Here is an 18,376-nt window from a genome sequence, read left to right as displayed (position 1 = left end):
TGCTTCTTTTTTTTTTTTTTTCTTCTGGTAGGTTTCATGATTTATAAGCAGGTCTGTGGTTGGTTAAGGTCTGATTTTTCCTGATGATACTAGAAGCTAGCACTGATTAGCCAACCAATCTAAAAATAATGTGATGTAGAAAAGAAGGAAGCTGTAAAGCTTCACACATAATTCAGATACACAAAACACCCACCCAGTAACTACCAAAACAATCATACTACCCTAAACCTTACCTTCTCCCTTCCTGTGTCACTGTCCCAATGTCCTGCTCTTGACTGCTTAGGTTTCCATGAGGAAAGGACCATGCAGAGTAAATGACAGGATCAGGACCGCAGGCTGTGAGCTCGCAGAAGCAGAGACTTCGTCTTGACAGATTCTTCAGAGTGCCACACACATCTCTGCTGATACAGAAGTAATAATAATAATTTCATGCTAAGAATTCTGCCAGTGCCAATGGCCAGTAGATAACATCCCTACAGAGAAGTAAAAAAGGGTCCTTAGTTCTGTCAGACATCTTCTAACATAAGCCAAGGGGGCTGATGTTAAAGCTCAGGACTTCAGATGGAGGGATAAAAGCAAATGAAATGTAAATCAAACAGCAGCACCTCATGGTTATGCAAATTCAGCTGAGTGTCATTATAGCAAACACCAAACGAGAAGACCTCAATAAACATGGAGACTGCGACCTGGGGTCAGATGAGGCTTCTCTTCTTCATATAGGCAGAAGTTTCCACCTCCTTAATTGTAGGAGCTGCAGTAACTTACAGGACCAAGCATTTAAATTATACCAGGTCAATGTGTGGTGAAAGTAAAGTTCCATCAAAACCAGACTGTTCCCACAAATAATGAGATACTGCTATGAATTGATTAGGCATGTACTATCAATTAAAAACACCAGAGAAGAGTTTCTCAAAGAACATGTTTGTTCAATAATCCCTTTTCTCCATGTCTCCATTTAATTAGTCATTGCATTATAATTAACAAATTCATGCAATAATAATTGTCATTTTAATCATCAAAGCTGAATGTACATTCCTTCTCATTAAATAATATTAAAAACAACAAAAGATGCTAACCAGGTTGTTTCAGAGCTCCAGGAAATGCTCTTTTACATACAAGCCAAAACAGGCAAAGATTGGTTTGTTACAGCAAATTTCTGTATCTTCCAGGCTATCTTACAGGGTGTAACACGTCCTGATTGACCCAAGGAACGAGGAGAGGCACGGTTTGCAGACACAGTATCTTTTATTAAACAGCTCTCTTTCTCTAGATACTTGCCATGTAATAGGCAGACTTTGAAGGATTTCTTACTAACAGGTTGAATGTTTGGAAAAATGCTGATCCAACAGCTACAAGGGCTGAAAACTTCCAGCTACTTGTTTGGTATAACCATACACTTTCATCCTGCAAACACAGCCCAGGAAGCAGAGAAAAACCACTTCTTAAGTGCAGGAGTAGTTAAGATTTGGTTTCAAGCCGGGTGCCACTACGATACAAGCACCTGCCTCCCAAGGCATGAGAGAGACCCCCACCAGCACCTCACATCAGCTACACGATTGCAACAGGGTGAATCCATTTTGCCACCCTAAGGTGAAATTCAACCAGCAACGAAACCACATCCTGTCACCAACCTGTAACATCTTGCCTCTTTTTTTGTTGTTGTTGGCCCTCCCCACACAGGCCATCTCAGCCAGAGTCCAACGCCAGGCAAGAGTCTCAAGATGCAGATTTCTCTTCCAGCCCTACTGCAGTTAACAGGTGCTCTCCTTTCAGTCCAGCTAGCAAGGCTCATCCAGAAAAATCATAGCTAGGCAGGGAAAAAACCTTCTCTTGCATGCCTGGGAATGGGATTCACTCACATTTTGTTGCAGAATTTTAAGTTGTACAATGCAGCTGGCGTATCTATATACCTGGTTTGTGTTGAGGACGAAAAGAAAGAAAAGGGAAATTCTTCTAATCGTGTCACCGCAACAGACCAAACACAGAGGATTTAAAATGCCAGAATTAGGTAGCAGTAGAAAGGCATGCCACTGCTGCCCCACTGATCCTGCCTTACTACATCGTACTAAATTCGTCTGGACAAAATGCTGCATTGCATCACCTCACCAGACAGGAAAAATCTAAAAATTAGGATTTTGCAGGATGAGCTTGCACAGAAGGTGTGTGCAAAACTGCCCTCTGCTGTTTATATCAAGGCTTGCTCAAATAAATGATAGCATGACCAACTCAGCTTTTAGTTGTAAGGGTCCTTGTTACGAAGAGGCAGAACCATCTGACTTCAGCCGTTTTCTGCCTCCGTGCAAAGCAGAAATTTCACACATGAAATCCCCTCGTAACTGTCTTGCAGCATGGACCACCCGGACAGAACTGTAGGCTGTAGCAACGTTGTGCTACAACGTTGCCTGCAACAACACTCCATTCGGCGACTGTTACACAGTGGGTGAGCACCCACGGACATCCTCTCACCCCAAAGATGAGTCAGGAACATCCCCAGGGTGTAAGGGAAATGATGGTAATGGTGAGCCAGCACTGCAGGAGGACACGCATCCGTCAACCCATTCAATGAAGGCGCGACCTTTACAGAACAGGAACTGGACCTGCATGGCTGGAGTCAAAAGCTTCCAGCCCAGAGGCCTTTTAAGAGTTGATGATTATTAGGTCACAGCAGCAATCAGAAAACAGGGGAGTGACCTTACTAAAAGACGTCCAGTAAATATTCTGGAAACCCAGCTCCTGTAAGCCAGTACTGCAGGGAAAGAAGTGAGAACCTGGATTTTCTTTCCAGGAACACATGGAAACCACTGTACTTTGAAAAAGCTGTGCGTTACCTAGCCTCAGTATGCTGGACAGTTTGGTACAGAAACATCACTGAAGGGTTTTCTATGTTTTCTATGGCTTCACTCACACACTCATACACAGGACGTGGCTAATTCTGCCCCCCAAGAACAGCATCAGAGATGTCCACATCTTCTTTGGGAAGCTCTGTTTTGGTACAAATGTGGAAAACGAGTGCTGCTACCCACACCAGAAGCTCAGCTTCCGCAGTGCCTCTGATGAAAGCCAGCCCAGTCCTTGTAAATGAAGCACAAGTTTCAGCTCTTTACAACAGGCTTTTGGTCAGTACATAATGGAGACCATAAGCTATACTGGTCAGTGTAAACACACAAATTAAAAACCAAATGAAGACTTGAGTACAACAGATGCCTTGAAGAATTTTTTTTTCCCCCACATCAGCCCTTTTCATACCCGTATGTTTAAAAAGGCAGAGGTATGGGTGTACAGTACAACATGCCTCTGAAACACTCACTAAAAGCACTTAAGTGACCACTTCAAAGATTCCCTTGAAGTTTAACTCATGTTAATTTTAACACAACGGTCATGTAGGGCCACTGTTCAGCCTAAGGGACTTCAAACACACCATCAACAGATGTACAAATGAAACTTTAGAAAGATTCTTCTGGGTGCATAAATAGCTGGAGCTTTACTTTGATGACGGCTGGCTGTCCTCCTACACAGCAGGGCTGGGACTTCTCCATTTTTCAAGTTAAGGGCAACAATAATATTCTGTCGTCCCCCAGGGTAAGGAAATTAGTGCCAGATGATTCAGTGTGTGCCTGATCACTCTGGTTTTGGATTCAATTCCATTATCTAGAAAACTTAATTGTGAGACTTCAAAGGTAGTCCTGCACGATCATGAAACTAGCTGGCGTTTTTTTCTATAAAAGCTGCCAGAGAAGCTCTTAACTGATGATAGGAGACTTCCCAACATAAAACTAACAGGCCTCTGATATCCTTTATGAGAAATCCTCTTAGTGCTGACAACTGCCTTGTTCTTGGAGCACCACAGAAGGGAAGACGGCTCTTTCTGGGAGAAAGATTAGCAGTTTTACCTGCAGTAAAATAAGATTACAGATCTTACTCACCAGCAGTTGTGAGTTCAGCAACAGCAAATCCACAACTAGAACGGCTCACTTCCATCTTTTTTTAATTTGCATAGGTGAAAAAAAATACAGTACTAGGCACAGCTAATGCAATGGCATTGCTACTGCCGATGCAGTAACATCCATCATTACCACTGCACTTACGATGACCTGCACTTTGCTTATGTCTGAAAGCAGTTATAAATGATAGCCTCCTACATCTGTGGGCTGCGCACGTTAACTACACCAGTGTCAGCCTGCCGTTGTTGGAGCAACAGCAAATTCCCATCCTAGACAGTATCTTCAAGTTTTCACAGTTTGTAAGGTATTGGCCACATCAGAAGATTTCGGAGAAAAAACCCAAACAACAACCTTAAGCCTTGTTAAAAGGATTCCTCATTCCCACCCTACTAGCTAAGGCATTCGTAACAGGTATTGGAGCTTGCTCTTAACATGCTGACCAGGTACTTCTGGGTTATCAAATACGAGAAGAAATTTGTCCTTAAGGCTTCATTTAAATCTATGCTATCTAGAATTTTGTTCGCATCTAACTTGGCAGGATCAAGAAAACTAAAAAGGGTTGGAGTAATATGCGTGTCTGTGATGTTTATTAAAGCAATGGCCATCTGTAGCCATAATCAGACCAAGTCTTCCATCAAAATCAGAATTGACTCCCAGGTTTGCTAAAACATCCTTAGTTCAGGAAAGCTTTGCTTCAAGCTGAATTGTGAATTCAAATTGTCATCATTCCACCAAAGAGTGCAGAAAATTGTTCAGGTTTGAAGGAAGGGTACCACTTTTGTCTTGTGCTGTTTGGGTTAGTTTTTCAAGGCAGGGTGGAAAGGAGTTTGATTTACTGTAAGACAATGTTAAAAGCTGAATCAAAGAAGTATTACACTGAAGCAACCACCACCAGCAAGAACAACAGCTAAATATGCTAACAGATCGGTCAGCATAACCTACAAATCCTTACTTTTTTTAAGGGTTAAAAAGGAAAAGAAAACTCCAAAAAGCCTCACTGTACTCATTAAAAATAGAACCTTCTGCAATTTCACATTATTTTTGTTAAGAATTCTAGGTGCAAATAACTTTGTCCCTCCAAAATAAATTAAAAGGAAAAGAACAAGTCAGCCATGCTCACCTGAAGATCATGGGTACTAAGTTTTACTTTTAACTTACGCTACCTGAACAATTCAAGCACAACAAAAAGGCTAAACTACAGCCAGCTGTTCAAGAACTTTTTGTTTGTACCAGCCATTAACTTCAGTATTTGTCACATTACAGAAACATTCAATAGCACCTCAAATCTCAGGAGATGTGTTTTCAGGGGGTTAAGGGGGAAATACCTCTTCCATGGCAAACCATTTAAGCAGACTGACTCAGTTAGGAGCCCTTTCTACTCCCAGACTCGGGTATCTGACTGCTGATCGTGAACCATCTCTCAAAAATTCTGTGAGGCAATTTCTGAAACGTTGAGACCTATGGTTTGGAAGAATCTGCCTTTACAGAAATATACACCAGGCTGAAATGAGACAGAGACAGATGGCAATGCTGGCTAAAGAGCTTTCAGAGTATCTCACTTCCACTTGGACTATGCCACCTAGTACCTTACTATTAATGTATTGGCATCATTAGCACAGACCATCAGCTGGTCTCGAAAGACAGACACCTCGAAGCATTCTCCTCCTTTCTTCTCCTCAAGTTAAAACAAGTCACCACGCCGATAATATAAAGCTACAGTTTACATTGTTTCTTCTGCCACCTGAGTGGTGACAGCACAAAACCAGAGAACAGCAGAAGCCGATCTGTTTGACATTTAGAACAGCCTATCCATGGAAAACTTGCTTTCGGATGTATGCTTCTGCTACTCACTTGAGTCTGTCTATTATTTGCCTCCTTTTCACTAGCAAAGGAAAACTTTGTGAAATTCAACTTTACAGTACCATACCATATCGAACCTTTACAACATTTTTCTGATTCCATTAGCTTTAGCTAGTTTATAGCCTGGGGATATCATTGTCTTACCTTATAAGTGCAATTACGTTTTTAAAGCTAAATGCCAAAGATGGTTAACAACCATTTTCTACGGTCTTGAAGACTAGAGACTGAAATGTTGACTGCCTGTCTTGCAAAAAGCTTTCAAGCTTTCCCAAAAGCAACCTTTCTGGTCTTACAGTCTGCCCCAGGTTCTATTCCAAAGAGCTTTATTTCAGACACCTGCATTAAGAGAGCTTTCATGTTTGCCAGATACAGTTTTGACTTGTCAATTTAGATGTTATTGTTCCTGACAAAAATGGATTTGTCATTCTTTCTGCAGCCAGTCATCTATTACCATTCTGATTTGCATCTCTTTGTAAGGTGATCAGTTACTGTGTAAATGATCACATCTACTGTCTTAGGAAATGACACAATGTTTTAAAAGTAATTAAAAGCATTGGAAGACCAGCCATAACATTAAAAATAAATTTTAATGTTAAGTCATTTTTAGATCATTTGCTCTGACAACCAAATGTTCTGAAATTTAAAGTAGTACTATAGGGACACACAAGTGCAGATAAATCTTTATTGCCATAACTTTGTTTTTTCAAAAATGAGCATTGGGTTTTTAATAGGTCGTAGTTTTATGTCTTTATATGTACAACATTACAACTGCATATTTTAATAATAATGAAGTTAGTGATACTTTGATAACTCAACACAGTGTATTTATAAAATGAATTCTTATCAAAATACACTTTTCACTGGGATAATAAATAAAATCCTGCGAAACCCACCTACACAAAGTTAATTTTAACTCTGGTAGAACCCGATGTGGTACACAGTCCATTAACTACTATGTTTGCCCCTTTATCCCCCTACTGATGCTCATCTTCTGGGGTAAGAAAACATTATTTTCCCCTGTTGTGGTGTGACCTCATTCAACATCATCTTCAGCCAAGCACTGTGCACTTACAATTCTCTGTAAGAAGGAGAAAAACTCATTCACAATTACATAAAATTGACAGTAGGCAACTGATTATCAAGCAATGTAATTTTACACTGAACATTAAGCAGTGTAATTATCAAACAAACTGATAAATGCTAAAAATGGTAATTTATTTGACATAAGTTTTTTGGAAGTCAGTTCCACAGAAATTACGTACTGTGCAATGCCTAACAAAGCCGAACTCAGATAAATAACATCCTGTTAGCCTCAAGTGATGACCTCTGTGAGGTTTTTGGCACTGTTCTCTACGGAAACATTTTTGCTCCGCTGTTTCCCCAAACCTTTACATCTTGTGTACCTGATGCTTTTCAGTGGTCTTACTAACTATATGGACCTTAAACCAAAACGTAACCAGGCCTGAGCAGTAAAGAGAGCTGCCTGATGCACAGCATTGAGTCTCCGCTTTAGGTGAGGTAATACCATTATAGAGTACTCTTCCATTTCCAAGAAAATAAACCATACCATTTATTCTACAATAGACTTACCCGCTAGCATATTAACAACGTTACCTGCACAGTATTCAGGCTAAAACGGCAGGGCGTTTCATACACAGAGCTATGAACACTTTTATCACCAGGGAAACCCCCAAGCTTCCAAAACTGTCACGTGTTCTGGTGCTAGTTATATTTTGTGTTTATAGCTGGCCCACGAGCAACCAGCTAGCAAAAGCAACAGATTAATTCTAATGGACTTTCATAGCACTTACAGACGCTTACGGATATATAATTAAAAGAAACAACCTCAAGACCCAGCATAAGAAATTACCGCTTTTCTGATCCCCCAACTTGTATTTGGGAAACTGGATCCGGTATCAGAGCTGCAGTCAGACATCTCTACTTCAGAAGAGCTTAGCATAAGCTATGCATGAGAGAAGTTTCGTATTTCTGTTTTACCCTGTTTGCTATTAACGCTACATGGTATTTTTCATATATGCTTTTTAATGCCTCAGTTGAAAAAAACCTTCTTTTAATCTAACTGTACATATACAAAAAATGTATTACAAAAACCAATACTCAGACTGATGTAGTGGATAAGAGAAGTAGTTCAATTATTTTCAAATCAAAGCAACAGGGAACGTTTCACATACCTGGCTTATTGTAGGGAGCTTAGTTAGAAGCATTTGAAACACTGGTGGTGGAAGAGTCTGCTGTAGAACTTGTAGTAGCTGCTGCGGCTGTCCACACACAGCAATGGCATTGGTCAAGTGATCAACACCTTTTTCATATTCACCTGTATGACAAATCATTATGTTTTGAAATCAATCTTCTTCCACACTGTAAAGCATTTACAAAACCCACCCACCAACAGTGAATGAAATTATCGAGAATGAATCCACTTTACTTTCCTCCTCCCTTGCAGGGTCTTCTGAATACGGAGGGTTAGAAAAAAGTAAACATTTTCCTAGGTGAATTTGACTCCCCAAAAGATCTTAGTATACAAAAACCATCTTCTATCAAAGGTAAAGAAAACTATTTTACAGCTTACCCTTCAAAAAAAATTATGCTATTACCTTGAGCTAGTAGTTCCTCGCCAAGCTGAATCTCCTCAAGGAAAAACTTCTGAACTGCTTCAGCATCTTTCAGATCAGGCAACTGTAACACACACAGTAAAAATAAGTTGGCCCTTAAACAGCAGTTAATAGAGAAGTCAGCAGAAAACATTATCAACTGAAATCACACACAGCTGTACAACGGGACATTCTTTGACTATAGCCTATTAAGGAGAGATGGGATCCACCTGTCTAGAAGAGGCAGGGGGATCTTTGGCAGCAGGCTGGCCAGCTTGACAAGGTGGGCTTTAAACTGAAGGACCCAGGGGGCAGGGTCCGAGGTGGCAACGTTCACACCATCGCATCCAGCTGGGGAATAAGCCAAGCCAACGAGAGCAGCAATGTACGTTCTTTAGCTGCCTCCCATGAGGAGTAGCACAAGACCAGCCACCTCAAGTGTGCGTGTGGCTGTGGTGGATCCTCTTGCACCCCTCCTGGGAAACCTGCGTGCTCCATTACCTCTCTGAACTGCCTGTACACCGATGCACACAGCGTGGGGAATTGTTGACGCAGAAGGCTCGGACACAACTTATACGACCAACGTGATCAAGTTAGTGCCACTTTATTAAGGGATACACAGCGATTTATACCCTACAGATGCTATTAATAGACTCACAGCAATTTATACCCCCAGCTAAAAATACACATGCTACGCAGGCTTTGTTAAGTAAAAGGTGACAGGTTAAAACTACTCGTTCACACGCTTCCACCTCCCCTATGATTGGTCCCGGTGTGGTGCCCACACGCCGCTCCCTTGTGCAGCCATCCTGCTTTTTCTCATGTTTCTGTCCAACTCTTATCTCTCTGTGAATACAAAGTGTCTTTGTCTCCCTTGGCCCTGCATATGTCCTTCACAACACCTGCAGCTTGTTACAGCTCCGGCCTGCTCGGCCTGCTATTACAACAAAGTTACTTGGTCTGCATTGCTCATAACATGTCCGTTGTCTTCCAGCCACTCCACAGGGAATAAGCAGGAAGAATTAGAGATCTGTGTGCGATCACAGGGCCATGATCTCATCGTAGTGACAGAGACATGGTGGGATAGCTCACATGCCTGGAATGCCGGCATGGGTGGCTACATACTTTTTAGGAACGCCAGGCCAGCAAGGCCAGGTGGTGGGGCTGCCCTTTACGTGGAGAGCAACTGGAACGTACCGAGCTCTGCCCAGGGGAGATGCAGAACAACCAAGAGGTTATGGGTAAGGATTAAGGGGCAGGCCAACATGGGGGACACGGGACACGGGTGCGGGTGTTTGCTACAGGCCACCTGATCGGGACAAGGAAGTCAGTGAGGCTTTCTACAGACAAGTGGCGGCAGCCTCACGATAACAGCCCCGGTTCTCATGGGGGACTTCGACCACCCTGATACCTGCTGGAAAGACAGCACAGCTGGGTGCACACGGTCCAGGAGGCTCCTGCAGAGCACCAATGATAACTTTTCAACGCAGGTGGTAGAGAAGCCCACGAGGCAAGGTGTGCTGCTGGACCTTGTACAAAGAAAGGAGGACTGCTTGGGGATGTGAAGGTTGGGGGCAGCCTTGGCTGCAGTGACTGTGAGATGGTGGAGTTCAGGAACCTGCGTGGAGGAAGCAGGGCGATAAGTAGGATTGCAACCCCGGACTTCAGGAGAGCTAACTCTGGCCTCTTCAAGGACCTACTTGGAAGAATCCTATGGGTTAGGACTCTAGAAGGTAGGGGGGGCATTCCAAGAGAGCTGGCATCTCTTCCTCCAAGCTCAAGATCAGTGCATCCTCATGAGTAGGAAATCAAGCAAAGGGGGCAGGAGACCTGCACAGATGGGAGCAAGGAGCTTCTGGCAAAACTCAAACAGAAGCAGGTAGCGTACAGAATGTGGAAAAAGGGACAGGCCACTTGGGGGGAACATAGGAACGTTGTCAGAACATGCAGGGATGTGACAAGGAAAGCTAAGGCCTGTGTGGAATTAGAGCTAGTGAGGGATGTCAAGGGCAGCAAGAAGGGCTTCTTCAAGTGCATCAGTAGGAAAAGGATGACTAGGGAAAATGCAGGCCCACTGCTGAGGAAGGTGGGTGCCCTGGTGATGAAGGATACAGAGAAGGCAGTTACTGAACGTCATCTTTGCTTCAGTCTTTACTGCCAACACCAGCCCTCGGGTTTCCCAGACTCTGGAGACAGAGAGTCTGGAGAAAGGATGACTTCCCCTTGGTCAAGGAGGATTGGGTTAAAAGATCATGAACCCATGGGCCCCGATGGGATGCACCTCCAAGTGCTGAGCGAGCTGGCAGATGTTACTGTGAAGCCACTCTCCGTCACCTTTGAAAGGTCATGGAGAACAAGAGAGGTGCCACAGTAGCAAACTACAGGCTGGTCAGCCTCACCTCCATCCCTGGAAAGGTGATGGTACAGCTCAACCTGGAGATCATCTCTAAGCATGTGGAGGAAAAGAAGGTTACAGGGAGTAGTCAGCATGGATTCACCAAAGGGAAATCATGCCTGACCTGCCTAATAGCCTTCTGTGATGGAATGACTGGCTGGGTACACGAGGGGGGAGCGGTGGATGGTGCCTACCTTGACCTCAGCAAGGCTTTTGACACTGTCTCCCATAACAGTAGGTAAGCTCAGGCAGCGTGGGCTGGATGAGGGCACAGCGAGGTGGACTGAGACCGGGCTGAAGGGCAGAGCCCGGAGGGTGGTGACCAGCGGCGCAGGGTCCAGCTGGAGGCCTGTGGCCCACAGTGTTCCCCAGGGGTCAGTGCTGGGCCCGGTCCTGTTCAACTTGCCCATCAGTGACCGGGACGCGGGGGACAGAGCGTGCCCTCAGCACGTGGGCAGGTGACACGAAGCCGGGGGGAGCGGCCGATACACCCGAAGGCTGTGCCGCCCTTCAGCGAGGCCTGGGCAGGCTGGAGAGCTGGCGGAGAGGAACCTCGTGGGGTTCAGCACAGGCAAGAGCAGGGTCCTGCCCCTGGGGAGGAGCAGCCCCACGCACCGGTACGGGCTGGGGCTGACCTGCTGGGGGGCAGCTCTGCGGAGGGGACCTGGGGGTTCTGGTGGGCAGCAAGTTGCCCGTGAGCCAGCAGTGAGCCCTGGTGGCCAAGGGGCCAGCGGGACCCCAGGGTGCGTGAGGGGGAGCGTGGCCAGCAGGGGCAGGGAGGTGATCCTGCCCCTCGGCTCTGCCCTGGGGAGGCCGCACCTGGGGCGCCGTGTCCAGGGCTGGGATCCCCAGGTCAAGGGAGACTGGGAACTGCTGGGCAGGGTCCGGCGGAGGGCTACGGAGGTGATGAGGGGACTGGAGCATCTGCCTCATGAGGAGAGGCTGAGGGAGCTGGGCCTGTTCAGCCTGGAGAGGAGAAGGCTGAGGGGGATCTTACCAATGTCTACAAAGATCTCAGGGCCGGGGTGTCAAGAGGATGGGGCCAGGCTCCTTGCAGTGGAGCCCAACGACAGGACAAAGGGCAATGGGCACAAGCCAAAACACGGGCAGTTCCATCTGAATATGAGGAAGAAGTTCTTTTCCTTGAGGGTGACAGAGCGCTGGAACAGGCTGCCCAGAGGCTGTGGAGTCATCTTCTTTGGAGACATTCAAAACCTGCCTGAATGTAAACTTGTGCTACCTACTCTAGGAGAACCTAGCAGGGGGTTGGACTAGACGATCTCCAGAGGCCCCTCAACCATTCTGTGATTCTGTGACACTGTTAATACTGAAACTGGTAAAAAAACCCCAAACGCAAAAAAACCCAATTAAAAGTGTCACCACTGAGCTAAACGTACACAGAATGTTTCTGAAAAGCAGACTCAGGTCTTGTATCATAACATCGCAAATCTGTAGAGAGACAGAGCCTGAAATACCTCTACTCAGTTTACTAAGTGCACAATTTTGTAGCAAATATAAATTTTAAGGTGCATTATGTTTATCACAACTGTATTTCTTACAATTGGTTAAGATAAACCTATCTTATCTTCCAAGATCCACTGGTGATAAAGAAAGAGAAATCACAGGCTTACAGCAAAAAAAATATCAAGTTCAGTTTTAGGTGTACCACTTCAATGATTTTTAAGTCTGGAAAGTCCTTGCATATACTACAAAGAGAAAAACACCATCAAAACACACAGTAAATGTACTTTCTAGTACAAGGCCTCTATCTGACACAGCAAAAGGAACAACCATTTCATATGGTTATTTGTGAGTATTAAAAAAATTAAAGAGTGCGTATTTGCAGAAATGTTTGTAATGCTGGAATCAAAACAGATCTTTAAACAAATCTTACAAATAATACAGATGAAACGTCTTTTAAAATAGCACTGCATTATTGAACACAGTATTACCTTGGAAAGCCCTGCTCTCTCTTTGGCAAGCTTCTGTTTCCTCCTTCCTGTAAAAATAAAAATGTCTTACATTTTTAATTTGCATTTAAAAAGCCTTCAGATTATACTTCAAAACCAGGAACAAATCAAAGTTATCTTTCAAATAAAAAACCTGGTAATATATTCCAAATATTGAAGTCTGAACACAAGACTGCAACCCACTCTCTGCAACAGAATATAGTTTAGAGGTCTAACGAGGGCTGGCAGTGGCACAGCAATTCAAAATGGCAATTGTGCTGCTGGCTACAGTAAACACCACCTGTGCAGGACCTGCAGCAGCGCACACCCCACGCACTAGAGGCATGGAGAAGGAAAGAGAATTAGAGTAACGCAGGACTTCTCTATGTGATTTCTAACAATGATAAACCACCAAACTGCCTACAAGCCAACACTGTCTCATTATGAACTATGTGGTGAACCACCAACAGGAACCTCAGCAGGCTACAATAAGTACGTAAGTGTATTTTCCCAGCTGCCTGGTAGCAAAGACTTGGGAACTAGTTAAATAGGTGGCAGTATCTCACCACCCCACAGCAAAGCATAAGTTTCTGAAATCTGAGGAAAGCAAGCATCTACAGATGGAACATTCACAGGTTTAACTGCCCAACCTAGAGGCATAAAGTTGGTCTGCAACATAAAGTTATATCACTCCAGCAAAACTAGTGTAATTATAATGAGCTATAGCTTGCTTTTAATGCAATTAGGCAGGTATAAAGTTATTTTATAGCAGCAGCTCTTCATACAAGAAAGAATAATTACGGTTATACTGCTCACTTCCTTAGAATAATCATTTTTGTAAGTCACCAGTTCATCAACTGAAATAGTTACACCAATATAACTTTTAAACACAGCCTATGGTTAAACAACTGCACTCTCACTGTTTGTCCTCCGTGTCTGCCCAGTGAACATCCACGTTGACAAAGAACGGTCACACAGCCCTGGTTTTTCTTTTGAGACAACACTGCAAGCTGGAAATACTTCCAAATAAGACTAGCAGTTTTAATGGCAATGAGTTAAAAATGTGCAATTGTCCAGATGATGAAGACATTCAGGAATACTATTTCCTACTAGTGATAATGTAACGTGAAATTAATGGACAATATAAAGGAAGTTCACATTCTCACTACACAGATCACTCTTTTACTTTCTAAAATACCTTCATTACCCTTAGCACCCGAATTTCTACAAGTTACTGACCCGTGTATGTTATTTTACAACACCATATACAGGAAAATGCATCTTATAGACCTGTAGGATACTATACTTCTATCATTACGGTTGTATGCAGTATCAAAGAAGAATTCATCTCTTGAAAGTTGGTGCCTTCGATTAGCTCACTCCAAGTTCTCTGAAGCATTCATTTGCACAAAACTTTAAACTGCACTACTACACAAACCAGTTTTGCTACTAAATAAAATCCTAAACATTAAATAAAGAAAAGGGGGTGGGAGGGAGCAGGAAGAAAGAGTAGCATCTGGAATGTTCCCCTATCAAAGCAAGCCACATTGCAACTGTAGTGAAACATTCAGTGAAATGTCAATGAAGAGTACAAAGAGTAACAGCTTAATATTTGTACATCAGTACCAGGAGAAAATGGTGTTTTCTTGGTGTGACAATGACATCTTCTAAAATACTACAACAGGTTATCACTCACTGGGTTAAGCATTCAGAGGTAAAGGGAAAAAAAAAAAAGACATGCTGGTAACTGTAACTATTTAATAAAAGCTTTTGCCCACTGATAAAACACATATAAAATCATGTACTTTAATCTGAAAATAGTAAAGGAATGTGAAGAATCACCAAGATTTAAAAACTGAACACTGATCTACAGAATCTTTCAACTGATTACTGTGCAATTTTTCTTCCTCTCCTTAATATATTTTTACAGGTCGCTTTAAAAGTCCACTAGCTAAAATAATTACAAAAACCAAGTAGCTCTAAAGGATATCTACAATTCTTCCCATAGGGGTTGGTAACAGTAGTTGTAAAGTATCTCTGCAACAGCCAAAAGTGTTCCAGTTGTTAAGAGGACAAAAAAATAGCAAAAAGTGATGGCTTGCCGAGTGGGGGTGGTGGTGGGAGATACCTAAAAAAAAAACCCCCAAAATTTTCTGGTTTCCCCCAGGGACCTCCAAGAAAATGAAACCCTTCCGTCTTTTCTAAAGACATTATCATATTTTAAGAAGGGGTAGGGGCAGTAGAAGGAATCTTAGCTGACACAGAAATGCACATGCATCCATTCAAAACAGAAAGCTAACTGCAGCTCCCAAACTGCACGTGACTTGCAGGTCCTTCAGGGACAGCTCCTGTACATGGGCAGTTAAGTTTCAAATGTGAACCAACAGACAACCTGTCGTGCTGCTAAGGGTTGCAAAAGTCCCTGAGTTACCCCAGCAGCTTCACAACCAGCCCCACAAACAGGCAGAACGACCAAAAAGCCGTTTGCATCTTCAGGTCCCACCCCCGAAGCCTGCCTGCTGCTCTGCTCTCCCGCAGCTGCCCGGGCAGAGGGTGCTCTGGGGCAAAGTTCAGCACGGTCAGAAATGCTGGCTGTCTCCGGATGAAGAGCTCAACATCCTCACTTGCATAGGGAACAGTTCCATCCTATACATTCCTTCAAAACCACGAACAGTGAACACATCTAAAATCTTATCATCCTTAAATATAGCTGTGGAAGCTAAGTAGCTCCAGATGTTTATAGCTTTGTTATCTTTTGGTCCCAAGATTAAACATGGACTTGCCCCCAAACTAGCAACACCAAAGCCTAAAAAAACCACAAAACCTGCTAAATAAATAAGATTAAGACATCTGGAAAACCAAAGTCCAGCAGTTTTTCAAGCCTCCCAGGAAATCACCATTTTTTCCCCCCAGAAACCTGAATCTGGTCACCTCCTTTTTATGATGGGTAAACTTTGGTCCTAACACAGCCCAAAGAGATGTACAATGTAACCGGGGGTGGCAAAAAAATACTGGTTCTAATCAGCATGTCAGCTTGACCAAATAAGCCAGGCAATCCACTGACATGTCAGATCTCCTGTCCTTCCCCAGTTTTGGTGACACTGCATCTTAGAAGTTGAAAAACAATCTTACCCTAAGAACACTGGTGGAAAAGATCTGCTCTGAAGGCATTTTCTACAAGTTTTTCATCAAATACCTCTACTATTGCCCGAGAAACGGTATACCTTCATCTAAAAAACTGCACTGGCTTCCGCATCAGACCGTTTTTGGTCAAGTATTTTACAGCCCAAGCCTTACTAGCCATCAGTAAAAACGTAATAATCAGATCACTGGCACCTCTACAGAAGCATCCACAGTAAAGAAGTACAGTACTAAAAAATAAAAATAAAACCAAATTCCTTAATATTACATAAAGCCTTACAACTAAAAGCGTATCATGTCCAAGGATCGTTAAGTCACACAGTGATGTCCTCCAAATGACAACAGCCATTCCCTAACAAACCACACTGGTTTTTTTCTACTCTAAAGAAAATGTTAATTCTTAATCAGAGCAAGTCTAAGGTTTATTCAGACCATTACTGGAGAGCTCAGGTAATGAAAACAATGGGATGCAAAAGTAATTTTCAGTGCTTCTGCAAAAATCTAATGTAATCTGGCATTTCCTCTACCACATCTTTAATGTCATAGAAAGAATGTGGTTCATTATACTGCCAAAAATCGAGTTTGCTTGTGCAAGACAAGCACACACCAGTTTACTGTGCTAAAAATTCCCCATGAATGACTTCCAGGGCAGGGCAAAAAGTACTTGGAAAATGCACAACAAGCGTGTCTAAGATCCTACATACGTGAGCAAGGGCCTGAAGATGAAGCATTTGAAAGATAAAATTTGCTGTGGATGAGCCCGCAGAAAGCGGAACTACTACACTGTTAAGCGTCAATACTGGTCGCTCAGGAAATTCCATCCATTAGGACAGAATCAAACTGTTTTAAGTTATGTTTAAACATCATCAGGTGAATGCTTATTAACCCATCTAGTTATTGATTCTTCCATCCATGAAACTGCCAACCATGTTACGATTACTCACTGGGAAAGTTTACCTTAATGGTAATTCCTTATCTTCAGATAAGTTATCAAAGGAATATTATACATACTGCCGTGACAGAAACAACCCGGGAACAAATATCTGCCTATTTCTCATGAATCCTTCGAGTACCTTGGATGACTTCGACTACCTCGAGTACTCGTGGCTACAGTCACATGTAAACCCTTTGCTCATTGTTAAAACAAATAAATGTTGAAGATGTGAAATAACGAAGAGCCACAGGAGAAGAGCTCTACATTTTGGATGAATCAACAGTTTTCTCTGGCATTCATTCTTATCCTGGAAGCCAATAACAGAGCTGCCAGGAGGGTTAAGAATGCAGCAGGTGAAACAGGCGAGGGCTGCTGCCATGGCACAGCCACAACCTCCCTGCAAGAGATCGCGCGCTGCTATCTGCTCGCCTTCCAGAAGCAAAAAAAGAATCAGCGTCACCACGTCAAGGCAGCGGCGACAGCGGTGCGGCCGGGCAGGACAACGGGATTTACAGAAAAAGAGGCCAAGTACTGCCACGCCAAGGTGCTGGCGCGGAAGCCAGAGGTCACCCAGCACCCAGGCCGGCCGCGGAGCGCGGGCTGCGGCCAGCCCCGGCCCCCGCGCTGGGTGAGGGGGCGGCGAGCGGCAAGGAGCGGCCGGAGCTCCCGGCCCGGCCGCAGCCTCCCGCGCCTTCCCCCCCCCGCCGGTACCCGCGGCCAGCGCCGTGCCCCCGCAGGGAGGGGAGCGGGAAGGCCGCGATGCGGCGGCGACGGGGAGCGGGGGGTGGGGGAGGGGCGCTGCGGGCCCACCACGTGCCGCCCTGCCGGCTCCTGCGGCGGCGGCGCGGACACTCACGCTCCCGCAGCCGGTTCTTAAAATTCGGGTCGCTCCTTCTCTTGCGGTCGAAGTAGATGCAGTAGCCGATGAAAAGGGCCCCGCAGAGGCCCGCCGCGATGGCGCTGGTCTTGCCCACCATCATCGTGCCCGGCGCCCAGGTCCCGCCGCGCCGCCGCCGCCGCCCCCTCCCGCCGCGCGGCCGGCGCCGAGCTCCGCAGGCACCTTGGGGCGAGCGGGCGGGCAGAAAGGACCCCGCCTCGCTTCCGCTGACGTCATCAGCCAGCGCCGGCTCGGGGTGGCTCCGCCAGTGCCTGCGGCGGCACCAGCCCTCCCCGGCGAGGTCCGGTCTCGTCGGGGGGGCATGCGGGGGTCCCCCCTGCCCCCCCGCCGGGCCCGGACCTTGCCGAGTGCTCGGACTCAGAGGACCCCGCCGGGCAGCCCGGCCGTAACGCCACTGCGCCAGCATCAGCTTTTCACCACCCAAAAGTCTTGTAAAACTGAAGCTTAACAGTTAAATAAAAAACAAACCAAACCAGAAAAAAACAGCCTAACCCCAGAAAAACATATTTTCATGTCCTCACAGGCTTAAGTCTGCAGCAGCCACTTTTTCAGGAGTTGGACACAGCAATGGAATGGTGCAGTGGCCATGCGGCCGCAACGGACATGTGCCCAACACGGGGAATATGAACACCCACAGCTGTACTAG

General features: G+C 44.8%; 2 protein-coding genes and 1 non-coding gene across 3 annotated transcripts in view; all 3 read right to left on the bottom strand.

Annotated features, from left to right (window-relative positions):
* LOC114012646 (uncharacterized) overlaps window positions 1-6,154 on the bottom strand; it is a 28,558-nt gene extending 22,404 nt beyond the window's left edge. The window contains exons 1-2 of the mRNA XM_055810682.1: window positions 1,632-6,154; window positions 234-398 (exon numbers count right to left, since the gene is read on the bottom strand). Of these exons, the coding sequence (XP_055666657.1) occupies window positions 234-398; window positions 1,632-1,792 (326 nt within the window). The 5' untranslated portion in view covers window positions 1,793-6,154. The remainder of the gene's footprint in view (window positions 1-233; window positions 399-1,631) is intronic.
* A 315-nt stretch (window positions 6,155-6,469) lies between these two features.
* On the bottom strand, window positions 6,470-17,923 carry TOMM20 (translocase of outer mitochondrial membrane 20). Its single transcript, XM_055810683.1, has 5 exons — window positions 17,689-17,923; window positions 12,761-12,807; window positions 8,417-8,498; window positions 7,994-8,136; window positions 6,470-6,879 (listed from the first exon to the last, which is right to left on the bottom strand). Exons 1-5 carry the CDS (start codon window positions 17,810-17,812, stop codon window positions 6,835-6,837), a joined length of 441 nt encoding a protein of 146 aa, XP_055666658.1. The 5' UTR covers window positions 17,813-17,923; the 3' UTR covers window positions 6,470-6,834.
* LOC114012657 (small nucleolar RNA SNORA14) lies at window positions 17,048-17,182 on the bottom strand. The gene has a single exon (XR_003555271.2). It is a non-coding gene; the product is annotated as a small nucleolar RNA SNORA14 (small nucleolar RNA).
* Window positions 17,924-18,376: the final 453 nt, after the last annotated feature.

The sequence above is a fragment of the Falco peregrinus genome, chromosome 7, assembly GCF_023634155.1.
Source record: "Falco peregrinus isolate bFalPer1 chromosome 7, bFalPer1.pri, whole genome shotgun sequence".
Lineage (NCBI taxonomy): Eukaryota > Metazoa > Chordata > Aves > Falconiformes > Falconidae > Falco > Falco peregrinus.
Note: the sequence above shows the minus strand (reverse complement) of the source record. Positions and strands in the feature narration are given on the sequence as shown.